The sequence below is a fragment of the Phacochoerus africanus genome, chromosome 6, assembly GCF_016906955.1.
Source record: "Phacochoerus africanus isolate WHEZ1 chromosome 6, ROS_Pafr_v1, whole genome shotgun sequence".
Classification (NCBI taxonomy): Eukaryota; Metazoa; Chordata; class Mammalia; order Artiodactyla; family Suidae; genus Phacochoerus; species Phacochoerus africanus.
In genome coordinates, this window is record NC_062549.1 from 111,194,691 (window position 1) to 111,218,615 (window position 23,925).

At 51.7% G+C, this 23,925-nt stretch overlaps 2 protein-coding genes across 4 annotated transcripts; both read left to right on the forward strand.

Annotated features, from left to right (window-relative positions):
• Positions 1-1,665: 1,665 nt before the first annotated feature.
• MYBPHL (myosin binding protein H like) lies at positions 1,666-13,980 on the forward strand. Its single transcript, XM_047782912.1, has 7 exons — positions 1,666-1,810; positions 10,497-10,750; positions 11,286-11,481; positions 11,694-11,833; positions 11,972-12,131; positions 12,236-12,372; positions 13,335-13,980. Exons 1-7 carry the CDS (start codon positions 1,666-1,668, stop codon positions 13,542-13,544), a joined length of 1,242 nt encoding a protein of 413 aa, XP_047638868.1. The 3' UTR covers positions 13,545-13,980.
• Positions 13,981-19,782: 5,802 nt separating this feature from the next.
• Positions 19,783-23,540, forward strand: PSRC1 (proline and serine rich coiled-coil 1). 3 transcript variants are annotated; one of them, XM_047785119.1, is made up of 8 exons: positions 19,786-20,078; positions 20,453-20,505; positions 20,596-20,653; positions 21,081-21,522; positions 21,877-22,020; positions 22,159-22,330; positions 22,634-22,727; positions 22,952-23,540. In XM_047785119.1, exons 2-8 carry the CDS (start codon positions 20,487-20,489, stop codon positions 22,953-22,955), a joined length of 933 nt encoding a protein of 310 aa, XP_047641075.1. In that variant the 5' UTR covers positions 19,786-20,078; positions 20,453-20,486; the 3' UTR covers positions 22,956-23,540. The 3 variants fall into 3 exon arrangements, with proteins under 3 accessions (XP_047641076.1, XP_047641075.1, XP_047641074.1); XM_047785118.1 differs by having other exon boundaries at positions 19,789-20,078; positions 21,877-21,991; positions 22,082-22,330; XM_047785120.1 differs by lacking the exon at positions 22,952-23,540 and having other exon boundaries at positions 19,783-20,078; positions 22,634-22,731.
• Positions 23,541-23,925: the final 385 nt, after the last annotated feature.

The following is a 23,925-nucleotide window of genomic DNA, read 5'->3' on the forward strand; positions in this document are numbered from 1 at the left end:
TGTCTGGACACGTGAGGGCCAGGTTAGATGACAGAACTAGGTCAGAGGGCCTTTACACAAGACTGACATGACAGTGCAGCCTCTTACCAACCAGCCCCAGAGGTCAGGCTCCACAGTCACCCTCTCAGCCATCCTAGCTCCTGATAAACAGGCCCAAGTGTGTCTACCGGTTGTCCAGGTCCTCAGCCCCTCTACAAGTTGCAAAGGTGAGTTCTGGGCTTCTGTCCCACACCCCAAGACAGGAGAACACAGGTTCCTGGGATCCTACTGACTGCCCCCAATCTGAGGGCTCAGCAGGAAAAACGAGTAAGTTCAATCATCCAACCATACTCATTTGTTTCCATAAAGAAATGAAATAAAGGCAGGAAGGGAAGTGGGACTGTGGGAATCCTGTACTTTTGACCCAACCTTGCTGTGGAACGAAAACTGCTCGGAAAAGCCTGCTTAATTTATTAGATGCGTTTTCACAGAGGGAATGCCAGCTTCTGAAGATAGCAGGTGAGAGTATGACAGGAAACCAGAGTGAAAGGATGGCGTGCACAGACGTGTAAATGATGGTTCCATGAGCCTAGAAGTCAGATAGGACCTGTAATGTGTAATCAGCATCGCCTATGTTCTGGCCACTTTGATGTACTTTTACCATTTTCTCCTCAACACAATCATGCACCATCATCCCTTGTTTCATAGACTAGGGAGTTCAGGGTAAGTGATTTTTTCCCAGGGTCACCCAGCCCAGAGGGAGTAGCAGAGCCCAGAGTCCCCCTCAAGCCCTCAGACCTGAGCCCCTGGCTCTCCTCCCTCCACCACTGCCGCCTCTCACTTTATTTGTACTTTATCTCACAGGCAACAGAGCTTTGAAAGGGGCAAGTGCTGGCCCCACCTAAAAATAGCTTACATTTACCCAGCACTTAGCACTTCTGCTAAGCACTTTCCATAGATTCCCTCTTTGAATCCTCACAACAACCCCGTGGTCGTTATCATCTCAGTTTACAGATGAGGAAACAGACCGGAGAGAGACTGATGCATTCAAGTCACACAGCCGTCTGGCTGGGAATGGCGCCAAAAGTGAACCCAAGGGTCTGGCTCCAGAGTACAGAGTCTGCCCTCCAGTGCCACCGGGTGAGTGGAGAGCATGCGGCCACCCACGTGAAGGTGGCGTCGACAAGACCTTACAACTCAGTGAATGCAGGAGCAGAGGGAGAGACCAGTTAAAGGTGTGCCTGTGAACCAGTGAATCCTGGGGCCTCTTCTTTTGGACCTGGACACCCTTAGATGAGCTGGAGGTCAGGAGCAAGTGGTCACTCAACCCTCCCAACAGAAGCCAGAGGCCCCATTTGGATGGTCTGGGGCGGCGGGGGAGGGGGGGGTGCTGTCTGAAGCACACGCTCCCCCCTCCCTCCCTGCTGCTGTGTAAGAGGTTTCATCTCTTTCCCAAGCTAACGGGGCCACCTGTCCCTCCTCCTGTGGCTATTCTGGGCTTTGGTCTGATCCCCCTCTTCCCCTAGCCCCTGCCTCAGCCCTTCTGGGTGGGACAAGGCCAACCCAGTTACATAACCCCATGGCTGGGACCCCGGGGAAGCCAGGCTGCAGAGCAGGTGCTCAGCCCCTCCCTCACCCCCAGCAGTGAAAATCTTCCTCTGGAGCCCAGCCTCGGGGTGGCCCAGCATGGAGGCAGCCACGGCTCTGGAGGTGGCCTCAGGATCCACACTGAAGGTGAAAGAAGCCAGCCCAGCCGATGCCGACCGACCTCAGGCTTCACCTCAGCAGGAGGCTGGCAGCCCCATTCCCCAGCTGCTACCCCCCATAGAAGGTGACCCATGGCGGTGGGGAGAGGGGAGGCTGGGCGTGGGAGTTGGAAGGACTTCCTGCTGCCCTGACTGCACCTCGGTAGGTTTTACAGAGCTAAAGGGCTTCAGGGGGTCGGAACGTAGGATGCAGGAGCCCCTACTGGATCCCCTTCCTTGCTGGAGTCCTGCTTGCTGCTCAAGTGTCTGCTGGGTTTTTGCTTTTTACCTAAGTCAGTGAATGGTGTTTGTGGCACTTTATAGTGACTGATAATGACAGGTTTCTATTTTTACCTATACAATATGCCTCGGGCAAGGAGGACCTGATGTACTAACGCCAGTCAGGAAGGAAACGAGGGGTGAGATGGTGTCCACCTGGATTAGGAGAAGGGGGACATGGAAGGCTGATAGCCACCAGGAGGCTAAGTGGTGAACTGTATGTAACATTCCGCCTCGCCCTCAGCAGAGCCATGGGTCCGTGACCTACCCGGACAGTGACTCCCACAGGAAACCCTGCGTTCCCGGAGCCTGAGCTCCAACGGAGACAGAGCCCTTCGGGAGGAGCATTCGGTTCCCCCTTTGCGATCACTGTGAACCTCCCAGCAAAGAGGGAGTTTTGAGGCTTGAGGTGGGGGGCCCTTCCAGTCCCAATTTCCCTGCCAGCAGCCCTGCTGCCCAACACTGCCCCTGGACAAGGCCTCTGTAGCCAACAGCTCTGACACTCACCGGGGGTCTCTCCCACCGCTCCTGGCTCAGCCGAGGGACGTGGGAGGCAGGAGCCCGGCTGTCCCCTCTCCTGCACGGTAGGAACCACGAGGGCTGCAGGAAACATTTGAGACAATTCCCTGCACAAAGCCCCACTTCTGGCCCCTTGAGGTCTTAAGTGAAGAGGATGCAAAGACCACGAACGAGATGCCGTGGAATCCCAGTGTAGGAAGGGGAGCAAGAGGAGCCAAGATCTAGACTTCGATTCCCAGGGCTGCCTCCAAGCACCGTGACCTTGGCCAAGTCAACAGAATGCTCAGCTTCAATTTCCTCTCTGTAAGATGGTGATTACCAGTAGCTACCTGGTACGGGGGTTCACAGGATTGCTGAGATAATCCGAGGTGCCTTGGAAGAGGCCAAACCAAGTTGCGAACAGATGATAAATTATTTCCAAGTCAGGAGTGAAGGAGTTCGGTCTGCAAACAGGGGTGTGAAGGGAAAGTTTGCTGCGCCTTATCCTAATGGATGATGCTGGCTCTTCAGAAGCTATTTGAATGGCAGGGGCAGAGAGCTGGCTGAGTGCGCTTCATTGGAAAATAGGAGAGAGCGCACAGGTTATTGGGAAAATATTAGGCTGGGATGGTCTTAAGGTAGAAACCAGTTTCTTCCCCAAAAGTCTCAGGGAGTAAGTCACAGGCAGAGGGAGAGAGAGCCAGGACTGCTGCCTCCCTGCCCCTGGTCTCCACAAAACCTCAGGGCAGGGTGCTCATCTCTCCCACATCCTCCCTCCAGCCATAGGGGGACGCTGTGGGCAGTCAGCTCCTGACAGCTGGGGCCTGGCACACAAGTGCGACCTAAAGAGCCCCGTTCTCTGCACTGCAGGCCTCAGGGCCACCACCACCGCTGAGCTGCTCAACCCACTGGCATCCCAGAGGCTGCTGGCAGTAAGGACTCCCTGTGACACTCTGCGCCATGGGTTTGCATTTGGTATACAGTCAGGAAAAGAAGACAAGAGTTCACATCCTAGCTCTGTCCTTGACCCGAGCCAAGGCAATCCGCTTTCATTTTCTTGTCTGGAAATTGAGGGAGCGAATTAAATCAGGGTTCTTAATTCTTTGAAGGATATGGACCCCTAGGAAAAATCTGATGAGAGCTGTGGATTCTTGCCCTGAGATAAATACTCAACCAAGTTCAGAGAGTCCACAGAATCACTGAAGCCCAGCCAGAGGCCTTCAGGGCACCATGGCTCTGGACCAGATGGCCCTCAGCTTCCTGGTGAGTGTGAGGGCTTTGCCTTCCTCTGAACCCCTCTTCTCCCTTATGGGGAGCTCTACAGGACCTAGAAGGGTGCTGCGGGGAGCTCGTGCACACATTTGAAACAAAGGCATCAGAATATTTGCAGCATCAAAATAAGCAACCGCTGACCCTGTCTCCTAGTTGAGAAAGCCCGCTCCACATGTCTAAATAAGCAGAGGTCAGAGGTTGGCCCGGGGAAACCATCCTCTGACACCCTCAGCTCTGCACAGAGGCGCTGTGTTCTGGAGACAACACTGGGCAGGGGCCAGAGGAGAGCTTCTGCGACAGTGAGAGGCAGGGGACAGGCTGCACTCTGACATGGAGATGATGAGACCCTGAGGCCCAGGGGCTGGGCCCGTCGGCTGAGCTCAGCACAACTGCTCCCACTGAGGGCATGTCCTCTCAGTCTGGACTGTGCTGTGACTTCAGCCTTGGAATGCTGAAACCCTAGCCTGGGAGAAACCATCCTTCCTTCTTTCCTCCCTTCTGGAGATATTTATTTTTTGTCTGTTATGTGCTAGGCACTGTTATATGCCAGGACATGAACAAAGTAAGCAAAAAAACACTGCCCTCATGGAGATTACATTCTAGTTCAAGGAGTTCCCGTTGCAGCACAGCAGAAAAGAACCTGACTAGTATCCATGAGGATGCAGGTTCAATCCCTGGCCTTACTCAGTGGGTCGGGGATCCGGCGCAGCTGTGGTGTAGGCCAGCAGCTACAGCTCTGATTCAACCCCTAGCCTGGGAACCTCCATATGCCGTGGGTGCAGCCCTAAAAAAACAAAAAACAACAACATTCCAGTGCAAGGAGAAAAATAATAAATAAGCAAACAAAATACATACAATTTCAGATGATGCTAATTGCTATGCTGAAAAACAAAGCAGAGAAAGAAGATGAAAGATGCTGGGGGAAGGATTCGTGCTTGCTGTTTTAAACAGAATATGCAGTGAAGTCTCATTAATAGGTGATTTGAGCAGCAGCTCAAAGGAGACAAGAGCAATGCATGCAGATATTTGGGGGGAAGATCGTCCATGCAGAGAGAACAGTAAGTGCAAAGGCCCTGAGGCAGGAGTACACCCTATGGACTGGGGTCATGGTGGCTGCAGCAGAGTGAGGGAGAGAACAGCAGGTCTGGCGTCAGAGAGGTAGCAGGACCATTGTGGACACTGGTTCAACTCTGAGACAGGTGGAAGCTCTGGCAGGGTTTTAAATGAGAACTGACATGATCAGGTGTAGGTTTCAAGACTGAGTTAAGAATTGGCTATAGCAGGCCTTGGTCACTAGCAAGACTGTCAACTGAGAATGTGAGAGAAAGCGTAGAGGTTTCAGAAAGGGAGGCAAGCAGCCCTCACCTAGGAGCACAGGAGATTGAGTGAACTAAGGAAGCCTGGCGGAAGTGCCAGGGTCTGCTAGAGGTAGTGGGCGTCAATTTAAAGTCAGCTCGGTTTTGTATTTTTCCCCAGGCATGTTTAGCTATGTGGATGCCAGCACTGAGTGGGTGGAAAGTAGTTAATGGGGGCTGGGTATTGCTAGGAGAGTGCGATGAAGCAGAATAGGATTAAGGGATTTGAGGGGGACATGCAAGGGAGCAAGTCTAATGATGACCATGGAATCTAAGATGGGTGGGAAAGAAAGGGATAACATGACAGGGGCAATAGAGAGCAAAAGGTGGGAAGGAAATGGATCAGAGGTTTCCATGGGCTGAAGAATTGCTGCTGCTGGAGCACTGGAAGGAGGGAGACAAGGGGATCAAAACTGCTTGGTTTGTTTGTTTCTTTCTTTCTCTCTTTTTTTTTTTTTTTAGGGCTGCACCCGCAGCACATGGAGGTTCCCAGGCTAGGGGTCGAATCGGAGCTACAGCTGCCAGCCTACACCACAGCCATAGCAGCACAGGATCTGAGCCGCATCTGTGACCTATACCACAGTTCACGGCAATGTCAGATCCTTTACCACTGAGCGAGGCCAGGGATTGAAACTGCGTCCTCATGGATACTAGTCAGATTCTTTTCCACTGAGCCACAACAGGAACACTGGGAATCAAGACTGTTGATGAAACAAACAGGCCTCAAAATTTAAGACTCAACTACAACCGATGTTTATTTCTTAATAGCAAAACAACCAAAAGCAAGTGATCCTACTCAGCAGACAGTTCTCCACACTCTAAGGGATCACAGGGCCATGCCTTGGGGCCCCACGATCATCTACATGCAGCTAGCAGACCGGAAATAAGAACTCACTTATTAAAAGCCTCGGCTCAGAAGTGATTCTCATCACTTCCCCTCACATTTTGCAGGTAAGAACTAGACTCCTCATCACAAAGCAAGTGGAGCAGCTCCTCCTCAGAGATAATTTACTATGAAAGAGAAAATATCTCTAAACTGCTGTGGGAGGTGGTGCCGAGAGAGTGAGATGCTTGAAATTCAGATTCTAGACGGGCCACCATTCTTGGTCTAGACAGTGACCAAAGGACCCAGAGCTGAGCAGGGGAGGACGAAAGATTGGAGGAGTAACAGGCAAGGCTGTGAGAGGCCCTGCAGGGACTGGAAGGCTGGGTGTTGAGATGGCCAGGAATCAGGGCTGGAGCAATGCTGGAGACAGTGACACTGAGCCAAGGCTACACTCATCAGCATGAGCGGGAGACAGCCAGAAGGGGAGGGGGTGACGAATTGTTCTCCTTGGAGAACCATTGTCCGTTTCTAAGTTCTTTTATTTTTTCTGACTTTAGTTTCATGGCCCTTAAGGAGGGGGCACTCCCGTTCTTCACAAGGTGCTTTTGAAGTCACCACACTTCTTTCCCATACACTCCTCCAGACAGGTCTCTGATAAGGTCAAGGCCACATCCTTCGAATCTACTAATGTTTCCCTAAGAAATACTGGTACTTTTTTGCACCCCTGGAAACCTCTGGGATTTTTTGTAAGCCACAGCTCACCTTATGCATTTGCCCTCTTCTGGTGACCATTCACTCATACGTGCATGTGCACGTGTGCGCACGCGCACACACGCACTCACACACGTACACTCCTCCACTCTTGCAATGAATGTGTCCATCTTGTTCCTTCCCCCTCCAGGCCATAATTAATACCATCAATCCGAACTACACAATCCTTAGGGGATTGCTGGGGAAAGTCTTTAGCCACGTGAAAAACCAAATTAGGAGAGAGCAAGGGTAGTTATTTCCCATAAGCAGAGAAGAAGGAAATGGGCATGAACTGCAGCAGAAAGGAAATAGGGTAGAATTAGGAGAGATTTTCTAATGAAGAGAAGTCAAGATTTCTGTTCTTTAAGTAGCTTCCTTCACCACTAATTTTTAAGATAGTACTTCTGTCTGAGAGAAATTCGGTGCTGAAGAGCAACACAGCTCAGAAGCCGAGGGCTCACATGGGACTTTTCAAAATGCCTTTTCCTAAGGCTCTATGAAGGGAGAAAACCAGGGTTCTGCTTTAAGACTTTAGTCTTTGGGTCACACCCCTCCTGGCATCTGAGGAGGAGAAAGACCTTGAGCGTCAGGGAGAGCCAGTTTCTCCAAGGTCAGTACAATTACCACCTCGCCTGACTGCGGATGTGTGAAAAGAGATGCCCCAGATGCGCCCTCCTATTAACTTTCTTAGCAAAGGGTCAGACTGCTTGTTTGCTGGGCAGACTGAAGGCTTGAGCTGAGCTGGGAAAGAGCTTGCTGCCACCCAGGCACCCAGAGCTGTCACTCTCTCTTCTGCCACCTCCCTGTACTGTGAGCGGCCTTAGCTTCAAGCCCATCCTCTGCCCTCCCACTGGGGGCTGGGAGACTACGGCGAGCAGAATCATCGACTACTAGTCTTCAGAGTTGGAACTTTCTAGTAACTTAAATTTGTCCCTTATTAATTCATCATCTTGTCAGGGAATCCCACTTAGAAGCAAAGAACTGACCAAGGAGCCCTCCAGAAAGGGAGAGACCACCAGCCTGGCTTCAGCCTTTCTCCTCTGTCTCTCTCTCCCCCAACCCCTCAGCCTCCCCTCTGGATTTCAGGGCCATTCTGCTAATCCTCCTTGAATTCCCCCATCTTAGCTTATGTTCCATATAAACTAATTTCTTTTCCTCCTTAGTTCAGGTCAAACAATGCTAACTGTTTCCAAGGTATTTTCCCATTGTTTTTTGTTCTGTTTTGTTTTGTTTTCTTTAGGGCCACACCCGTGGCATATGTAGGTTCCCAGGCTAGGGGTCAAATTGGAGCTATAGCTGCCAGCCTACACCACAACCACAGCAACGCGTGATCTGAGCCATGTCTGTGACCTACACCACAGCTCATGGCAACACCAGATCCTCAACCCACTGAGCGAGGCCAGGGATCAAACCTGCATCCTCATGGATACTAGTCGGTTTCGTTAACCTCTGAGCCACAATGGGAACTCCTTTTCCAAGGTATGTTTCTAAGAAATGCTAAGTGGGGACAAACACTACAGACATCAGCAGGCACCTACCTGTGGGAGCCCCCTTCCTACCTGAGATAGAAGCAGAGCAGGGCTCCGCTGGCACCTCTTCCGGGTGTGAGGGCCTGGGTTCCCTCCCTCACCTCAGCCTTTTCAACCCTTGAGGGTGTCTCCCTGCCTTCCCTTCCTGGGCTCCTCCCTCCAACAGCCCTGACCCCGGTGCCCAGTCCCAGGGGGACGCCAGCAGGCAGGAAGTGCTCAGAGAATGGGTCCTTCAGACACACACTCTGGCTCTGGGAGGCTGAGTCCTGGTGGCAGCACTTCACAGCTGGCCATGAGACCTTCAGCAGATCTGTTTCTCTCTCCCAGGCCTTTCCTTCCAGTCTCCTCCTTGCTCTGGGTGCTCATCAAGGTTCTTCGAAGCTCGGGTGTTCTGGAGGCAGCGTCTCTCCAGCCGTCTCCCCAGCGAGCGCAGAGCGTCATTCTCCCGGCAGCAGTTAGCTCCCAGCCCCCCAAGATGAGATTCTGACCCTCCTTTGCAACTGCCGTCCTCTTTGTGCAGGAAACCCTGCAGTCCTACCTTCCTGCACTCAACTCCTTGGTCGCCTGCCAGGAAGGCCACAGGAGAGCAACTCGCCGCACAACACGTCTTCTGTTCTTCACACCCCGCCTCCTCCCAAACCGCCAACGAGGAGCAGAGGGCAGCCCAGCGGGGTCAGTCAGCTGCCGGGCTGTGAGCTGTGAGCGGGATGGCGCCCGGGAGGCCCCACAGGGTAGCAGCGGGGCAAAGTCTAAGCAGCACCACCCGGGTTAAAACGTAAGCCATAAGGCAAAGGAGGGAAATGAGGTAAATAGAATGGAGTATTTCTCCTTGTTTTCCTCTGCGGAGGCCAGTGCTCTAGAGACGGTAACGGGGGCAGATTGCGGGCGCCAAGCTCCTGGTCTCTAAACAACAGTCTACGAACTGAGGTGTAGGAAGAGCTTCGTTTATTTTCTGCTTATGTTATTCTAAATGTCACCAAATTTCTGCATTACGTAATGTACATTTTAAACAGTTCAATAACGCCATGTTAAATGTGCATACAGTGGGGCAAGTGTTCGGGAATATATTTGCAGGAAAATGTATGTTATCAACAAGTCTGGAATCTGCTCTCAAGCCGTTTCGTGCTGTTTGCCACAGCTGCGTACTGGGGTGGGGTTCCTCTGACGGCTAGGAGCAAGTGGTGGGGGAGGGTGGGGGGGTCCAAGGCGCTGTCACACTCTGTGTCCAACAGCGGCAGGGGACCAAGGAGGAGACAGGAGCCCCCAAGGGCTGGAAAATGGAGTTAGTCTCAGCCAGGCCCCCAAGGGAACCCAAGTGGGGTGCTGGTGCTTCCTCAGCCAAGGGCGCCCGAGGCCTCCCGAGAGGAAACTACAGCTGGTCATTCTCCAAACTTCCACTCAGCACTTTCCTGAGCATATCTTGTCTTCATCCTGGAAGCCAATAAATATAATCTAATCTCTTTTCTCACTGGAACATGCCTGGAAGATCAAGGAGAAGCGAGCAGTGGACCTAATCTTTCCCAGAATCTGACTATACAAAGTGATCCTCCACAAACTGGAAGACACTACACAGGCCCCTGAGCAGGGCGGCCCTGCAGAGAAAGGGACCCAGAGGCTAGCTCCCTCTGCAGCGACATCAGTGCTGTCCTCGTGGGCCAAGGGTGTTGACTCTGCCTGCAGAATGTATAGCCTTCTCCTTGGGGTCTGGCACCAAACTGGGAAGCAGGGCTGACACTTGGAGGTCAGGGTTAACTGTGAATGCGGCCTTGATAAAAGGAGCGTTGTTGAGGACAAATGTAGAAAAGGAGGAGTTCCCGTTGTGTCTCAGCAGTAAGGAACCCGACTGCTGGAGAGAGCGGGTTCAATCCCTGGCCTCACTCAGTGGGTTAAGGACCCAGCTTTGCCGTGAGCTGTGTGTAAGTCGCAGACTCGGCTTGGATCCCGCGTTGCTGTGGTTGAGGTGTAGGCCGGCAGCTATTGCTCTGATTCTACCCCTAGCCTGAGAACTTGCACAGGCCACATGGGTGCAGCCCTAAAAAGATACAAAAAAAAAAAAAAGGAAAAGGAGTGGAAAGACAAACCACGCAGACTGGACTAGTCTGTGCACAAACAGGAAAAAAAATCTCATCTGATGAAAGGTCAGTGGTTGAGAATTACAAATTAAAAGTAGTAGGCGTCAGGCTTGTGCTTCGGTGCTCTGTCAGGACTTTAATGCTCTCTAGAGGATCCTTCAGCCAGTTGCTCATCCCCAAGTCCCGGTGAGACGATGGGAGCAGTCTTCCCAGCCAGAGAGAAGGCTGGATCTGCTGGGTGTTGCCTGGGTCACCTGTGCATGGAGCACAGCCGGATGCAGTATCTGCTTCCTCTAAGCTCTCCTCTTCCCCGACAGGAGGCTCACCACTGAATTTTCTCTCTTTCCTTCACTCAGAGCATCCCAAAATCTGGCTTCCTCGGGCCCTGAGGCAGACCTATATCCAGAAGGTTGGAGAAGCTGTGAACCTGCTAATCCCATTCCAGGTGATCATGCCAGCCCCATGTTGAGTCTATGGCCAGGACCAGGCCACGGTTTGGATTTGGAAGCAGAAACCAAGAGTCCTGCGAGTGGGGCAGTCATCCTAGCCTTGAATGGAGGGGGCCAGTCACCAGAAGTCTGAGGCCAAAGGGGCCATCCATCAGCGCTCCTGAGCAGGGGTTGGGCCAGGTCAGGTCAGGCGGGCCCCACATGATGACGTGAGACCAATCCATGCCTTTCAGTTAGCAGAGGTCTGGAAGTTTGGAGGGCTCTCAGGGCTATGGGCAGTTTTGTCAGTCTCAGCTGCCTTTGCTGTTCATGACCTGGAGGCTCAGAGGGTGGCCATCCCCCTTTCCCACAATCCTGAAGCTGCTGCTAAGAGATGGAAGTCCTTTGCTGGCACAGCTCACCAGCCTCCCACTCAAGGAATTTGCAGCTGTGACTCAAGTCACCACATGGACCTGATAGTTCTGACCCCTAACAGCCGGGAGGGGCAAGGGGCCTCTTGGGGCCACTCAGAGCCTTCTCCCCATTTCTCAGGGCAAACCCAGACCTCGAGCCATCTGGACGCATGACGGCTGTGCCCTGGACACCAGTCGTGTGAGCGTGCGGCATGGGGAGCAGGACTCCATCCTCTTCATCCGAGAGGCCCAGCGTGCTGACTCAGGTCGCTACCAGCTCCATGTGCAGCTGGGCGGGCTGGAGGCCACTGCTGCCATCGACATCCTGGTGATTGGTACCATGCGGGGAGTGGGAGACAGGGTGGTCCTCAGGGGTTCCCTCTCCAGCCTGAAGAGGAGCCAGCACAGGGAGCTGGGGAAGCGGGGTGTGGGGGATCAATGATGGGTTGGGGGAGGGGTGGCTCAGCAGAAAGGGAGGGGCCCCTCCTGGAATGACATCCTCACGTGTGACGCGTGCCATGCCCGCCGCCATGCTTGGCCCTTTCAGAGAGGCCGGGCCCTCCTCAGAGTATCAAGCTGCTGGACGTCTGGGGCTCCAGCGCTACCCTGGAGTGGACACCTCCCCAAGACACGGGCAACGCGGCACTGCTGGGCTACACGGTGCAGAAGGCTGACATGAAATCTGGGGTGAGGCTGGGCTTGGAGGGAGAGAGGGAGGAACAGCACATTCTGGAGTGGGGCTCTGGTAGCTCTGTGTGGTGGGCTGAGGTGCAATGAGTTCCCAGAGCGAGGGTCCCACACCCACCATGTTCTGGGGCCCTGCAGCTGTGGTTCACGGTGCTGGAGCGCTACCACCACACCAGCTGCACCGTCTCCAACCTCATCGTTGGCAACTCCTATGCATTTCGAGTCTTTGCTGAGAACCAGTGTGGGCTCAGCGAGACAGCCCCCATCACTGCTGACCTGGCCCACATCCAGAAGGCAGGTGAGGCACAGAAAGCCTTCAGAGGCGGGAAGAGTTAAGGAGAAAGAGTTGAAGAGGGATGGGGCTCTCAGGCACTCTAGCAAGGCCCTTCTTGGTCCCCTCAGCTACCATTTACAAGACGGAGGGCTTTGCCCAGCGAGATTTCTCTGAAGCCCCAAAGTTCACCCAGCCTCTGGCAGACTGTACTACAGTCATTGGCTACGACACCCAGCTCTTCTGCTGTGTCCGCGCCTCCCCCAAGGTGAGCAGAGAGGCCTGTGGGTGGTTGTGCTGTGCGGCTCCCTGCTCCTGCTCTAACCTTAGCTGTGGCCAAGAACATTCTAACCAAAGTGTTTGTTCCCATCACCACCATCTGCTCCTTCCACAGCAAGGTATGAAGGAACACCCAGGGTACTGGGTATTGTGGATATACTTCCAGTTTCCCTTTCAGTGTCTGTGCCTCGCACGGGAAGATGTCCCTTAATGTCCTGCTGGCAGCTGGGCATGAGCTGCAAAGTTGTCTCTCTGGCCCGGGTGATGGAGTCCTGCTGGTTTCTTCCTACCCTCCAAGCCTCATCCCATCAGGGCCACACACATGGAGTTGAACCTTCGGCCACAACCCTGAGCAAGGCTCCCTGTATACTTACAGCCTGGTCACTGCACTCCACACTTGGCTTAGGACACCATGAACACCTTTTGTGTCCTGGGCCAGACCAGGTGGAGATAACATCTCGGAGAGTATCAATAAGCCCACTCTACAACCTACTTGCTAACCAAATGGGACAGAAGCAACTCCCAAGCCAAAAGTGGGAACAGACTGTGAAAGATTCGACAGCGTATATATAGAAAAGAGGAAGTCCCAACGCCTAGTACTTCTGGTCCCTAAAGGGGCTGCCAAGCAGAAAGGAACGGAAGTGGCCCCTTTCTTCCAGTCAGGAATACCTGATGAATGAGGCGAGGTGTCAGCTGTTATTTTCGACCAAGGGAAGGAGCTAGGGAGGCTGCTGAGGTACTTGCAGGGGAACCCCTTCCCAAACATAAGGGACAGGGAGTTTTTCAGAAGGCCGTTATCTCATCCAGACCCCTGGACCATCTGTTCTTAAAGCACCCTGCTCCTCTGGCCTGTGTGTCCCCAAGGCTTTAGACAAAGAGTCCAGAGACTGAGCACAGAAAGAACAATTAGTTCTTACCACCCCTTGCTGCCCCCTCATCTTTGTCTTCCAGCCAAAGATCATCTGGCTGAAGAACAAGATGGATATCCAAGGCAACCCCAAGTACAGAGCCCTCACTCACTTGGGAATCTGCTCCCTAGAGATCCGCAAGCCTGGTCCCTTTGATGGGGGCATCTACACTTGCAAGGCGGTTAACCCTCTAGGGGAGGCGTCCGTGGACTGTCGGGTGGACGTGAAAGGTAAGGGCAGAACTTGCACCTGAAGGGTGTGATCACCTCCTCTTTCCACAGGTGGAAAGGTCGAGGGCAGAGACACACACCTAGATGGAGAAGGGCTCATTTGGCTTCTCCTTCAGGCCTTCTCATCACTGTCACCATCAGGATGTATTTTTTTATCCACTATCTCATGTCTCTCCATCATAATTCTGTAATATAGGAAGAATCGCTCTTTCCATTTTGCAAAAGAGAGACCTGAAGCATAGGAAGGGGATCAATCGGTTTGCCCAAGATTTTTACCACCGGTTAATTGAGGAGTTAGCGCTATGATGGAAGGAGGCCAAGTCTCCCAGACAGTACCTGGACTGTTTTTCTTTAAACTATACAATCTTCTTATTCAGTCCAGAAAAGCTATAGTTCTTTGTTGCGGTTTTAAGCAAACCAGAGGACTTTCATCTCCGGTGTGTCAAAAGGGAATATTGCACATCCTTTTTTTTTTTTTTTTTGGTCTTTTTAGGGCTGCACTCACATATGAAAGTTCCTAGGCTAGTGGTCGAATTGGAGCTGCAGCTGCTGGCCTACACCACAGACACAGTGACACCAGATCTGAGCTGTGTCTGCAACCTACACCACAGCTCACAGCAACGCTGGATCCTTAACCCGCTGAGCAAGGCCAGGGATTGAACCCACATCCTCATGGACACTAGTTGGGTTCGTTTCCACCGAGCCATGATGGGAACACCACTACCTCTCTTAAAAAGTATTCATTCATCCATCCATTCCTGTCACCTTGTTCAGATCTCCATCACTGCATTTAGAATACTGTTTTGTAATTATCTATTTAATATCTGTTTCCCCATAAACCATGAGCACTCTGAGAGCAGGGACCATCTTACTCACCTTTGTCCCCCAGCGTTGAGCCCAGTTTCTGACACAGCACAGGCACTCTCTGTGTGTGTGGCCCGAATTAGGAATAAATGGGCCATTACCTGGCCTAGTCTTCCCTCTGCTCAGACCCCTAGTTGGCACCATGGACCCCCCAGAAACCTGGAAGTATATCCCTTCTCAATGCTCTGAAAGGTTTTCCAGGGATTTCTGAGATGTTAATACTGAGAAATGTCTGAATTCTTGCAGCTCCTAATTGAGGCGCCCTAACATGGACATGAGAAACTCCTGGGGAAGGTAAGGAAAGAGGGATGAGGGTCTGAGGGAGTCTTTCATGTTTACGGCTCGGCTCGTGTTGTTGAGTCTGGGACAGACGTATGTTCCTAAGCCTTTCAACCACGCACTCACTGGCAGCCACTTTTCTTTTCACCAAGATTTTTAAGCTAATGTTATCATCCCTATGGAGGAAATTTACCATAGATGAGGTCCACTTGGGCACATCCTCTAGCTATCTGTACTCCTCACGCCGATGATAGCAGTTAAACCTGATAGTCTTCTGAAGGAGAGGGATAGTGTCTGCCTAATTGTAAGGGAGGTGCTGGAAGAAAAGGTGTCAAGGGAACAATGAGGACTGGAGGATGGCTGAGGGTCACCACCACCACGTGACAGTAGTGAGGAAAAGCAGAGGAAAATGTCCTTGTCAACTAATTCTTTCTACCTCAGTCGGCATGGTGAAAAACAGATTCGTTTGCTTGCTTTTTACTCTGAAGGTTTTGGATTCCTTCCCTTGCCTTCCAAGAGAGGAAAACCACCATTATCGTTACATGCCAATGATAATTGAACGTGTGGATATGTGGTCCCAAGAAGCTCATTATTGGCAAAGAGCAACTCAGACCATCATTTAGAATTTGATAACTCCTTCAGACTCGCAATCACTCACAGCAGAAATGCTGTGTAAAAACTGATGAGTGGGGTGAAAAGGAAGCTCATGAGAGAATTAAAGAGAACTGGTTCCCAGTGTCTCCTCTGACTTGTAGCTCCTGGCTGATGAATCCAGAGAATTAATTCCATCCCAGAAGCCGCTTATTTAAGCCTCTCACTGATACAAAGCAAATGAAAACCCTGAGGGATGCATCAAAAGTACAGGCTTCTCAGGGGAGCTCTCTGTGCCAGTTGGCTTGTGCAGCCAGTTCTCTCGCCTTCGCTCAATTCCCCCTCTGTGTGAAGGTTAAGGTTATGGTTAATGTTATACTGTGTTGGTGTTAGCCTTGGTAGTGTTAGTTGCCCTTTCCCGTCTCTTTCACACAGTGCCAGCAACGAAACAGAGTAAGTAGAGAACTCAGAACATGGGACCCAGACACCGGGACGGGGTGCCTCGGTATCCCAGATGCACTCTGGAGGTTTGCTGTTATGGCCACGACATACCCTCTCTCTTTTGTGCCTCCAGGAAGACTGCGCTGCGACGGTTCTTAAGGAGCTCCAACATACTCTTATTTGGACTAGTCTAAATAAATGCATGCATCCTCAGTGCAAAAGTGTCCATCTGTTTGAGCTTTCTATATGGAAAACCATTGAGAACGGTGGAATCCTTTAGCCAGACTGTATGGAATCTGCAGACCCCCAGGCCCCTCTTTCTCTTCCCATATCCACATTTTCTTCCACAGAGGTTCCTAACACTGTCCTTTTCTTTAGAGAGTCTATGACAACCCCGCAGCACCAGGTGCTAAAAGAGATGTTCAAAATGATCTGCTCTCTTCCTCTCTGTGCTTTCCGGGTTGGAAAACCAGAATGCACATCTATCCCAGAGACACAGAAGGCAGGACACATAAATAGTCACACAGCTAATTAAAGACAAAGCACTAAGATGAGAGGGAGGGCTGGGAGATACTGAAGAAACAGGAGCAGAGTCTCATTAAGCCCCCGGGAAAGAATAAAGGTGAGGTGCACCTGCTTACATGTCTCCATTTCTATAACAAATAAGATACTGAAGGCATTCGGTGATGCGATCTGCCAGAGACAGCAACAATTCCTCCCATCCTGGTATGGGTATGGTGCTCTTCCCAGCAAGAACTGGAGTTTCTTTCTCCTCCCCTTGAATCTGGTTGACCATGGGACCCGCTTTGACCAAAAGAATGTAGTGGAGGTGATGCTATGCCAGTTGGCCTAGACCTTAAGAGGTCTGGTAGTTTCTGCTTTTGCTTTTAGAAGTCAGCTCCCACATAAAGGATCTCAGGACAGATTACTGAATTTACCAGAGGCCAGATGGAAGACAACCAAGCATCCTGGCTGACAGCCAGCACCACAGCCCTAGACGTGTGTGGCCACCCTGGACCCCTTGGCCTTGGTCAAGCGAAATCTACTCCTCATGTAGAGACAGTCTGTCCTTGCACTGCCCTGCTCAAATTGTAAAATTATGAGCAGATGAACAGTTGCTGTTGTTTCAAGTTGCTAAATATTGTGTGGTTGGTTACATAGTAATACAGGACTGAAACAGCCTTCTATGCACAGGCACTGGACATCAGGTTTTCTCTTAATCTTCATTTTACAAATAAGTTAAAGTTTATAAATTGTTCCAAGTTACGTAGCTGGAAAGTAGAGCATCTGGGATTTGAACCAGGTTTGTTTGACTTCAAGCCTTCCTTCCCTATTTCCTCTCCACTGTCTGGGCCTGCATTGGAATCGTGGGTTTAGGAAAGAAAAGATTTCTAGAAGGCAATAAATATTAGGAGAGGTTTTGAGGAGGAAGGGGATATGTTTTGGCTGAGTGTGAAGAACTTTTCTGTTTGGACCAAAGGCCTATTTTCAGTGGAGGCAAAGTATCTATTTCAGCCTCTCTCAATTGGAGTTTCCTGAGAATGAAGTCCCAGTGCCCCAAGACATTCATTGCAGGTCATAAATTAACTTCTTCCTATGCACTGAGAATGTTACTAGTTCTGTAGCATCCTTGGGAGAATTGAGAAAAAAGTTGCACAAATCATTTGCAGGGTCTAATGTACCTGGAGAATCCCTGCTGAGAGTGTTAGGAGGGACATTAGGCAGAAGGGGCCAGGGTCCAGAGACAGCCAGTCCGGTACACAATGACCAAGAGGCCTCCCTGCAGCCGAAGCAGGGCCTAGGTCAGGAAGGAGTAAAATACCCCCAGCTATGATATCCTAAGGCTCAGTTAGACCTCTGGCCTCAGGCCACAGTCAGTCCCATGCCTCTGCTATTTGGTGAAGTACTCAAAGGCCATCTCTTAAAGTTCGCATATTCTCAACCTTTATGGTGAATGAATAAAATCTTCACATTGGACAAGACCTCCAAACACAGGTAATCTTTCTGCATTCAAGAACTGCACTGGAATCCTGAAGTTTTCGTTTTTTCCTTTTTTTTTTTTAAGGGCTGCAGGTGTGGCATACAGAAGCTCCCAGGCTAGGGGTCTAATCAGAGCAACAGCTGCCAGTCTATGCCAGAGCCACGGCAACGCCACGTCTGACTCGCATCTGTGACCTACACCACAGCTCATGGCAACCCTGGATCCTTAACCCACTGACCGAGGCCAGGGATCCAACCCGCAACCTCATGGTTCCTAATCGGATTGGTTTCCACTGCGCCATAATGGGAACGCCTATTTATCCAAAATATTTTTTTAACACCTATTCACACATATCATTTTGGGGTTCAGCTGAGGGGGACATATATTTCCCAGGTGAATGGCCTTATGCTGAATGAAGAATTCTTGTGCCTGAAATTTACATTGTCATTCTGATGGAAGAAAGGAGATCCACTGCTTTTTTTTTTTTTTTTGCAACAGCTTTCAAAATCATAATTTGGTGATAGAAAATTAGAGATGTAGAGTTCCCATCGTGGCGCAGTGGTTAACGAATCCGACTAGAAACCATGAGGTTGCGGGTTCAGTCCCTGCCCTTGCTCAGTGGGTTAATGATCCGGCGTTGCCGTGAGCTGTGGTGTAGGTTGCAGACGCGGCTCGGATCCTGAGTTGCTGTGGCTCTGGCGTAGGCTGGCGGCTACAGCTCCAATTCAACCCCAAGCCTGGGAACCTCCATATGCCACGGGAGCGGCCCAAGAAATAGCAAAAAGACAAAAAAAAAAAAATTAGAGATGAATTTCCTTAGGAGAGAGAAACTTTTGTTTGCTAAAACTGTCTCCCCCACTTACCTGAAGGTGGGTGAAGGATTTCCCTACTCCCGCTCGCTGCTCCTAGGGGAAAAAGGAACGCAGTTAATTAAGAGTTTCTTTCCCTCTGATCTCCTCCTGCCACTACCTGCCAGGAGAGAAGGGGAGCTACTGGCACAGGTTTTCCCACCTCCAAACAACCTGAGCCCTACAAGCAATTAAAATTCCACCTTCAGCAGAAAACCTATGGAAAAAGAGGCAAGCCTCTTCTCTGAGCTCTTCCTCACATCAACTTGCAACTTCTCAGCCTCCCCACCCTTTCCCTTATCAAGCCACTAAATTCCAAGGCTGCTCTGCTTCCTGTGGCATTTCTTACAGTAACACCTCACTCCTGCAAACCTCACCACCTGAACTTCACAACTAAAAACGAAGAGGTAAACAGAAAGCCTATAATGGTCATAAACTCTAGAGACTAAAAGCTCAGGCTCTTTGTTTTCGAGAAAGCTCTTCAACCACTCTTCCAGGGCCTTTTAACTTAAAATGTTTAGAACATTTCTAAGAAGCTCTGTTAACTGGTAGCCCAGTCTATTCACAGGCAACCCTTGGAAACAACAAAGAAAATCCCTAATAAGGAGGCCTAAGCTTTTTTACAAACACAGCTTTTAATTTAGAGGAAGCAAGTCACCAACACTATCCTCAAAAGCCTCCGAGGCACAGGTATAAAACATGGTGTGTTCATAATTATCCTCCTAACCATGTCCTACTGTGACGGCCACGATCCTCCTAGATAAGCGAGGGGTCAAATATAAACGCTGACAGGTCAAATATGCTCCATATACTTGTCAACAGAGGAGCCACGGTTGCATCTGAAGCCTAACTTCCCTGTCTGAAAAGCCTGTTATCTTCATACCTCAAGATGCCACAGGTTCCTAAAGTTCTTTCCTAAAAAGTCGATGGAAGATGTACTTCTTAGAGAACCTCAATATACCTAAGGTATAAATGTTCAGTTGCTTCCGTAAACTTGGAAAAAATCACAACTGCAGGCCCTGACTACCACGGCGCTTCCGAAAAGAGCCCCCGGACGAACTTCCTCAGGCAGAGCGTTAGCTTTGGGGCGGACGGCCGTGAGGGGCGTCAGAACCCAGCCCCGCCCAGCACGAGGAGGGGGCGGAGAAGGGGGGGGGCCGGCCGGGAGCGAGGCTCTCACTCATTGGTCCGTTCCCTCGCGCGCCGCCGCGAGGTCCCGCCCCTCGCAGGCCCCGCTCACGGAGGGTAGCCCAGGGAGGTCTTCCCCTCTCGCGCGCGCGCGCTCGCGGCCTCCCTGCTCCAGGCCTCCCGGCTTTAGCTCTCCGGATGGAGCCTTTCTTGGAACGGCTCTTCGCCTGGTTCCCACCTGCAGACTTCCGGCCGGCGGCCCCCTCCGCCGCCCCGCCCCACGAGGGCGGGAGATGCTGGCCGCCACCAATCATTGAGTGCGCATGGTAGGAGAGGGTGGGGCCTGAGAGATTCGAAAGGAGCCCCGCCCCCTCGGAGCTGATTCCCGGGACTAGGTTGTGGAAGGAAAGCACCTTCCGCAGGAGGTGAGGCGGCACGGAAAGTAGAAATAGGGTGGGCTGCGGACATGGAAGGGATGTGGTGCCGCGGGAGTAGAAAGGTGGCTTGGAGAGAGGAAGAACCGGAGGATGGTCGCGGAGAGGGAGATGGGGGGGGCGTAGACCGCCCTGCGAGGAGAGGTCGGGTCGCAGGGGGCGGGGGCCGCCGAGCGCAGGCACATTGGAGTGTGGAGGAACGTGTCTGGACCTGCCCCGGAGATAACAGCGGTGGTTTACTGGAGCAAGTGCTGCTCTTGGGATGCTTGCTTTACCTCCAAGCACCACCCCTTGCAGCCTAGCTGGGCCTAGCTGGGAGGCCTTGGGCAGAATGGAGACCTGAGGGGAGGTATTTTTCTCTCCAGCTCAAGTCTAAGCTGATTCTTGCTTCTCTGGAACATGGAAGGTTTAGAAGAAGGTAAGGAAACCCTGGAGGGAAGAATGAGGCCCTGTGATTGAGAGCCGTGTTCGGGACCCAAGGCTGTAGTTCTTTTTTCCTCCCCTACAGATGTAAAGTTTATAGTGGATGAGACCTTGGACTTTGGGGGGCTGTCACCATCTGACAGGTAGTAGACTCTTTATCCTACTTACTTTGCTTCCACAATGCTTGTCTTTAACCTCTTACTGCTGAATTACTGGCCTCCGGTCTGGATTGGGAATTTAGCAAGATTGGGTGCACTGAGGATTCTGGGTAGCTGGTTGACTTGGGCCCCATGTGGCACGACTGGGGGAGGGGAGACGGGATAAGCTGGAATGAGATTGCAGGGTGTTAAGAAGAAGGGTAAGTAGATTTGCCGCATCTTCATCCTGGCATAATTTCCAATGTCAGAAAATGCTGAAGGCCTCATAGAACCAGGTGTCTCATCAGGTAGATCTCACAGCCAGCAGGGACATCAGGGTTGGGGTTGTGGCTCTGGCTCAGACGTGGGGGCTTTGCCCAGTCTCCTTCTCTCTAACGCGTGGGCGTGGTGTTCCGTTTGTTTTCTGCGTCAGTCGAGAGGAAGAAGATATAGCAGTGCTGGCGACTCCAGAGAAACCTGTCCGACGAGGCCTCTCTCATCGAAGTGACCCGAATGCTGTGGTCCCCGCCCCCCAGGGTCTGAGGCTCAGCTTAGGCCCCCTCAGCCCAGAGAAGCTGGAAGAAATCCTCGATGAGGCCAATCGGCTGGCAGCTCAGCTGGAGCAGTGTGCCCTGCAGGAGCGAGAGAACACGGGCGAGGGCCCAGTGCCTCGAAGAGTGAAGCCCAGCCCTCGGCGGGAGACCTTTGTGCTCAAGGACAGTCCTGTCCGAGACCTGCTGCCCACGGTCAGCTCTCTGGCTCGGAGCACTCCCTCCCCCAGCAGCCTGACACCCCGCCTCCGCAGCAGTGACAGGAAGGGGTCAGTCAGGGCTCTTCGGACGACATCTGGAAAGAGGCCCCCCAGCGTGAAGAGGGTGAGTTTAGAGAGTTTGGGTTGATGTGTGCCCCTGGCACTGTTCATGACTCAGTACAGGTGTAGAGCGGTTTTCTTGTCAGTAAAATGGAAGTCACATTCTACCTCATTAAATTGTTGGAATTAAACGGGGTATCATGAGCAAAGCGCAGCACAGTGTCTGCACAAGCTCTATAACGTCTCTAATAAGCTCTCGATAAATGACATCGGAGGCGATGATGACGGTGTTGGCAGCTAACTCTGCTCTTCCTTATTGGGATCGAGGTGACTCTCCACCTCAATCCCTTAATCAGCCAGCAGAACCGATTCTCTTTGCATCCTAGTGCCTTTTTTCCTCCCTCTCTTTGTGTTTCAGGAGTCGCCCACTTGCAGTCTGTTCCCTGCATCCAAAAGCCCAGCGTCTTCTCCTCTTGCCCGATCAACTCCTCCAGTCCGGGGGAAAGCTGGGCCCAGTGGGAGAGCAGTAGCAAGTGAGAAGACCTTGGCAGCAAAGCCGTGGGTGCGTGGGAGGAGGGAGGATGCGGAGCTAACCCTAAAATTCCTCACCTCCTCTCCACCAGGCCCCCCGACCCCCGTCAGACCAGTCCTAACCCCACAGCCTTCTACCAGCAATTCTCAGCGCCCGTCTCGGACACAGGGAGCCACGGCTAAACCTTCCAGTCGACTACCGGTTCCATCGGCCATTCCCCGGCCCGCCAGCAAGATGCCGCTCACTGGCCGGACTGTACCATCCAGCAAAGGTGCCCTTCCCCCAGACCCGCTGTCAGCTCGGAAAGGACTTCCAAGACCAGGTGCCACAGGGCACAAAGGTGAGGAAGGGTGGACAGAGGGTAAGAAATCAGGAGGAGGAACACCCACCCTTGCCCAGCCTGAACGCGCCCTCCCGGAGCTGGTGACAGTGACTTTCGCTACCTTGGTCACAGCTCTGTTTGACCATGAGGAGACCGACTTAAGGAGAAAATGCGGGTCTGGGCAGAGTTTGAGCCTTAGGTTTTTTACCTTAGCTGGGAAGGGGGCGCTAAATCCTGAACTTGTTCTGTCTTCATTCAGTATCTCTGAGAAGGTCACTTGAACCTTTTACTAATTCATGTCTTTTGTTAACCCCCATCAAGTTCCTGTTTCTCAGCGACCAAATCCTCCCATCACCAGTGTCGGCCGCAGCAATCTGCAGCCCCCCAGGAAGGTGACAGCCCTGGGACCTACCAGGTAAGACAGGCTGAGATGCTGTCTCTCTTCCCTCTGTCTTCTGGGCTTCTGAGCTGTTATGCTGTCAGCTCCGAATCCTGTGCAGCCAGATGGGGGTAAGGAGGGGAGCCTGGAGAGGTTGGGAGTCCCGTTTCCTTCTACCTGGAGGAACTTGAACTTAGCTGGTGACAAATGGGCTTGTGAAAGAAGGGCACTTTAAAGCAGTTCCCCCTCTGTCTCTTTAGGTAAAGAGATCAGGACAGCAAGCAAGAATTCAGTAGCAAACCACTACAGTCACTGCCTGGACTCCCCTCTGTGAGGCCTCCCAAGCCCTGTCTTTGGAGGCAGGCCTGACCCCAGCAGATTCTGGCCCAGGGAGAGAAGGAAGAGCCTCTACCACCCACCGCTGGTGCCGCAGGAGCGGAGGCCGTGAGAGATGGGGTGGACAAGGCTTGAACTGAAGAGGAATGAAACTCTCTTGAGTTGAAACAAGATAGGAAAAGGAGGTTGCCTTAAACAGAAAATGAGAAATGCAGGAGGGTGCTTTGTCCTCCTCTACCCGGGCTCTCTGTCCAGCTCCCGAGAGTTTGAACTTCCTCCCAGGCTTTAGTTCCCTGGGCATTTACATGTGAATGGCCTTGGTAGCTAACCTCCCTGCTCTCTGAGGAGCCTGAATCACCTCCTCTACTGGACTTGGGCCTGTTGGAAGGGACAGGCGGGCATCTGGTCTCCAGAATGTGCTTCCTGTGAATTCTCTGACTCCTAATAGGCCAGTTTATGATAAGCTTACTCCATTGGTCTGCATTTTTCTAAAATAAAATGAATATATTTTTATATTCTCTGTATATGTGAAAGGAAATCCTGCTCCAGTTGCGAACACATTTGGAGTAAATGCCTTTGTAATTCCAATGAGGGAGCCAGAATGGGCTTCCCAAGAAGGGATCTGAATAGGCCCCAGGGCCTTGAAATTCCAGCTAGACAGGCTATGACTAGCCCCCTTGTTGGCATTCAAGGGGAACAGGCTGCCTTTTTCCAGGCGTTTCCAGGATTCATAATGTTATTAGAAGATCCAGCTCAGCTTAAGTATAATTTAATTTACAGTGTATGAGCCTATCAAACCAGGGTCTTGGTAAATTACTATTTATATCCTAAACATGGGTGTCCTTTCCTGGCAAGAGAATGGAGCCTCCTAGGAATTCAGCATCTTGTCTGCTGTACT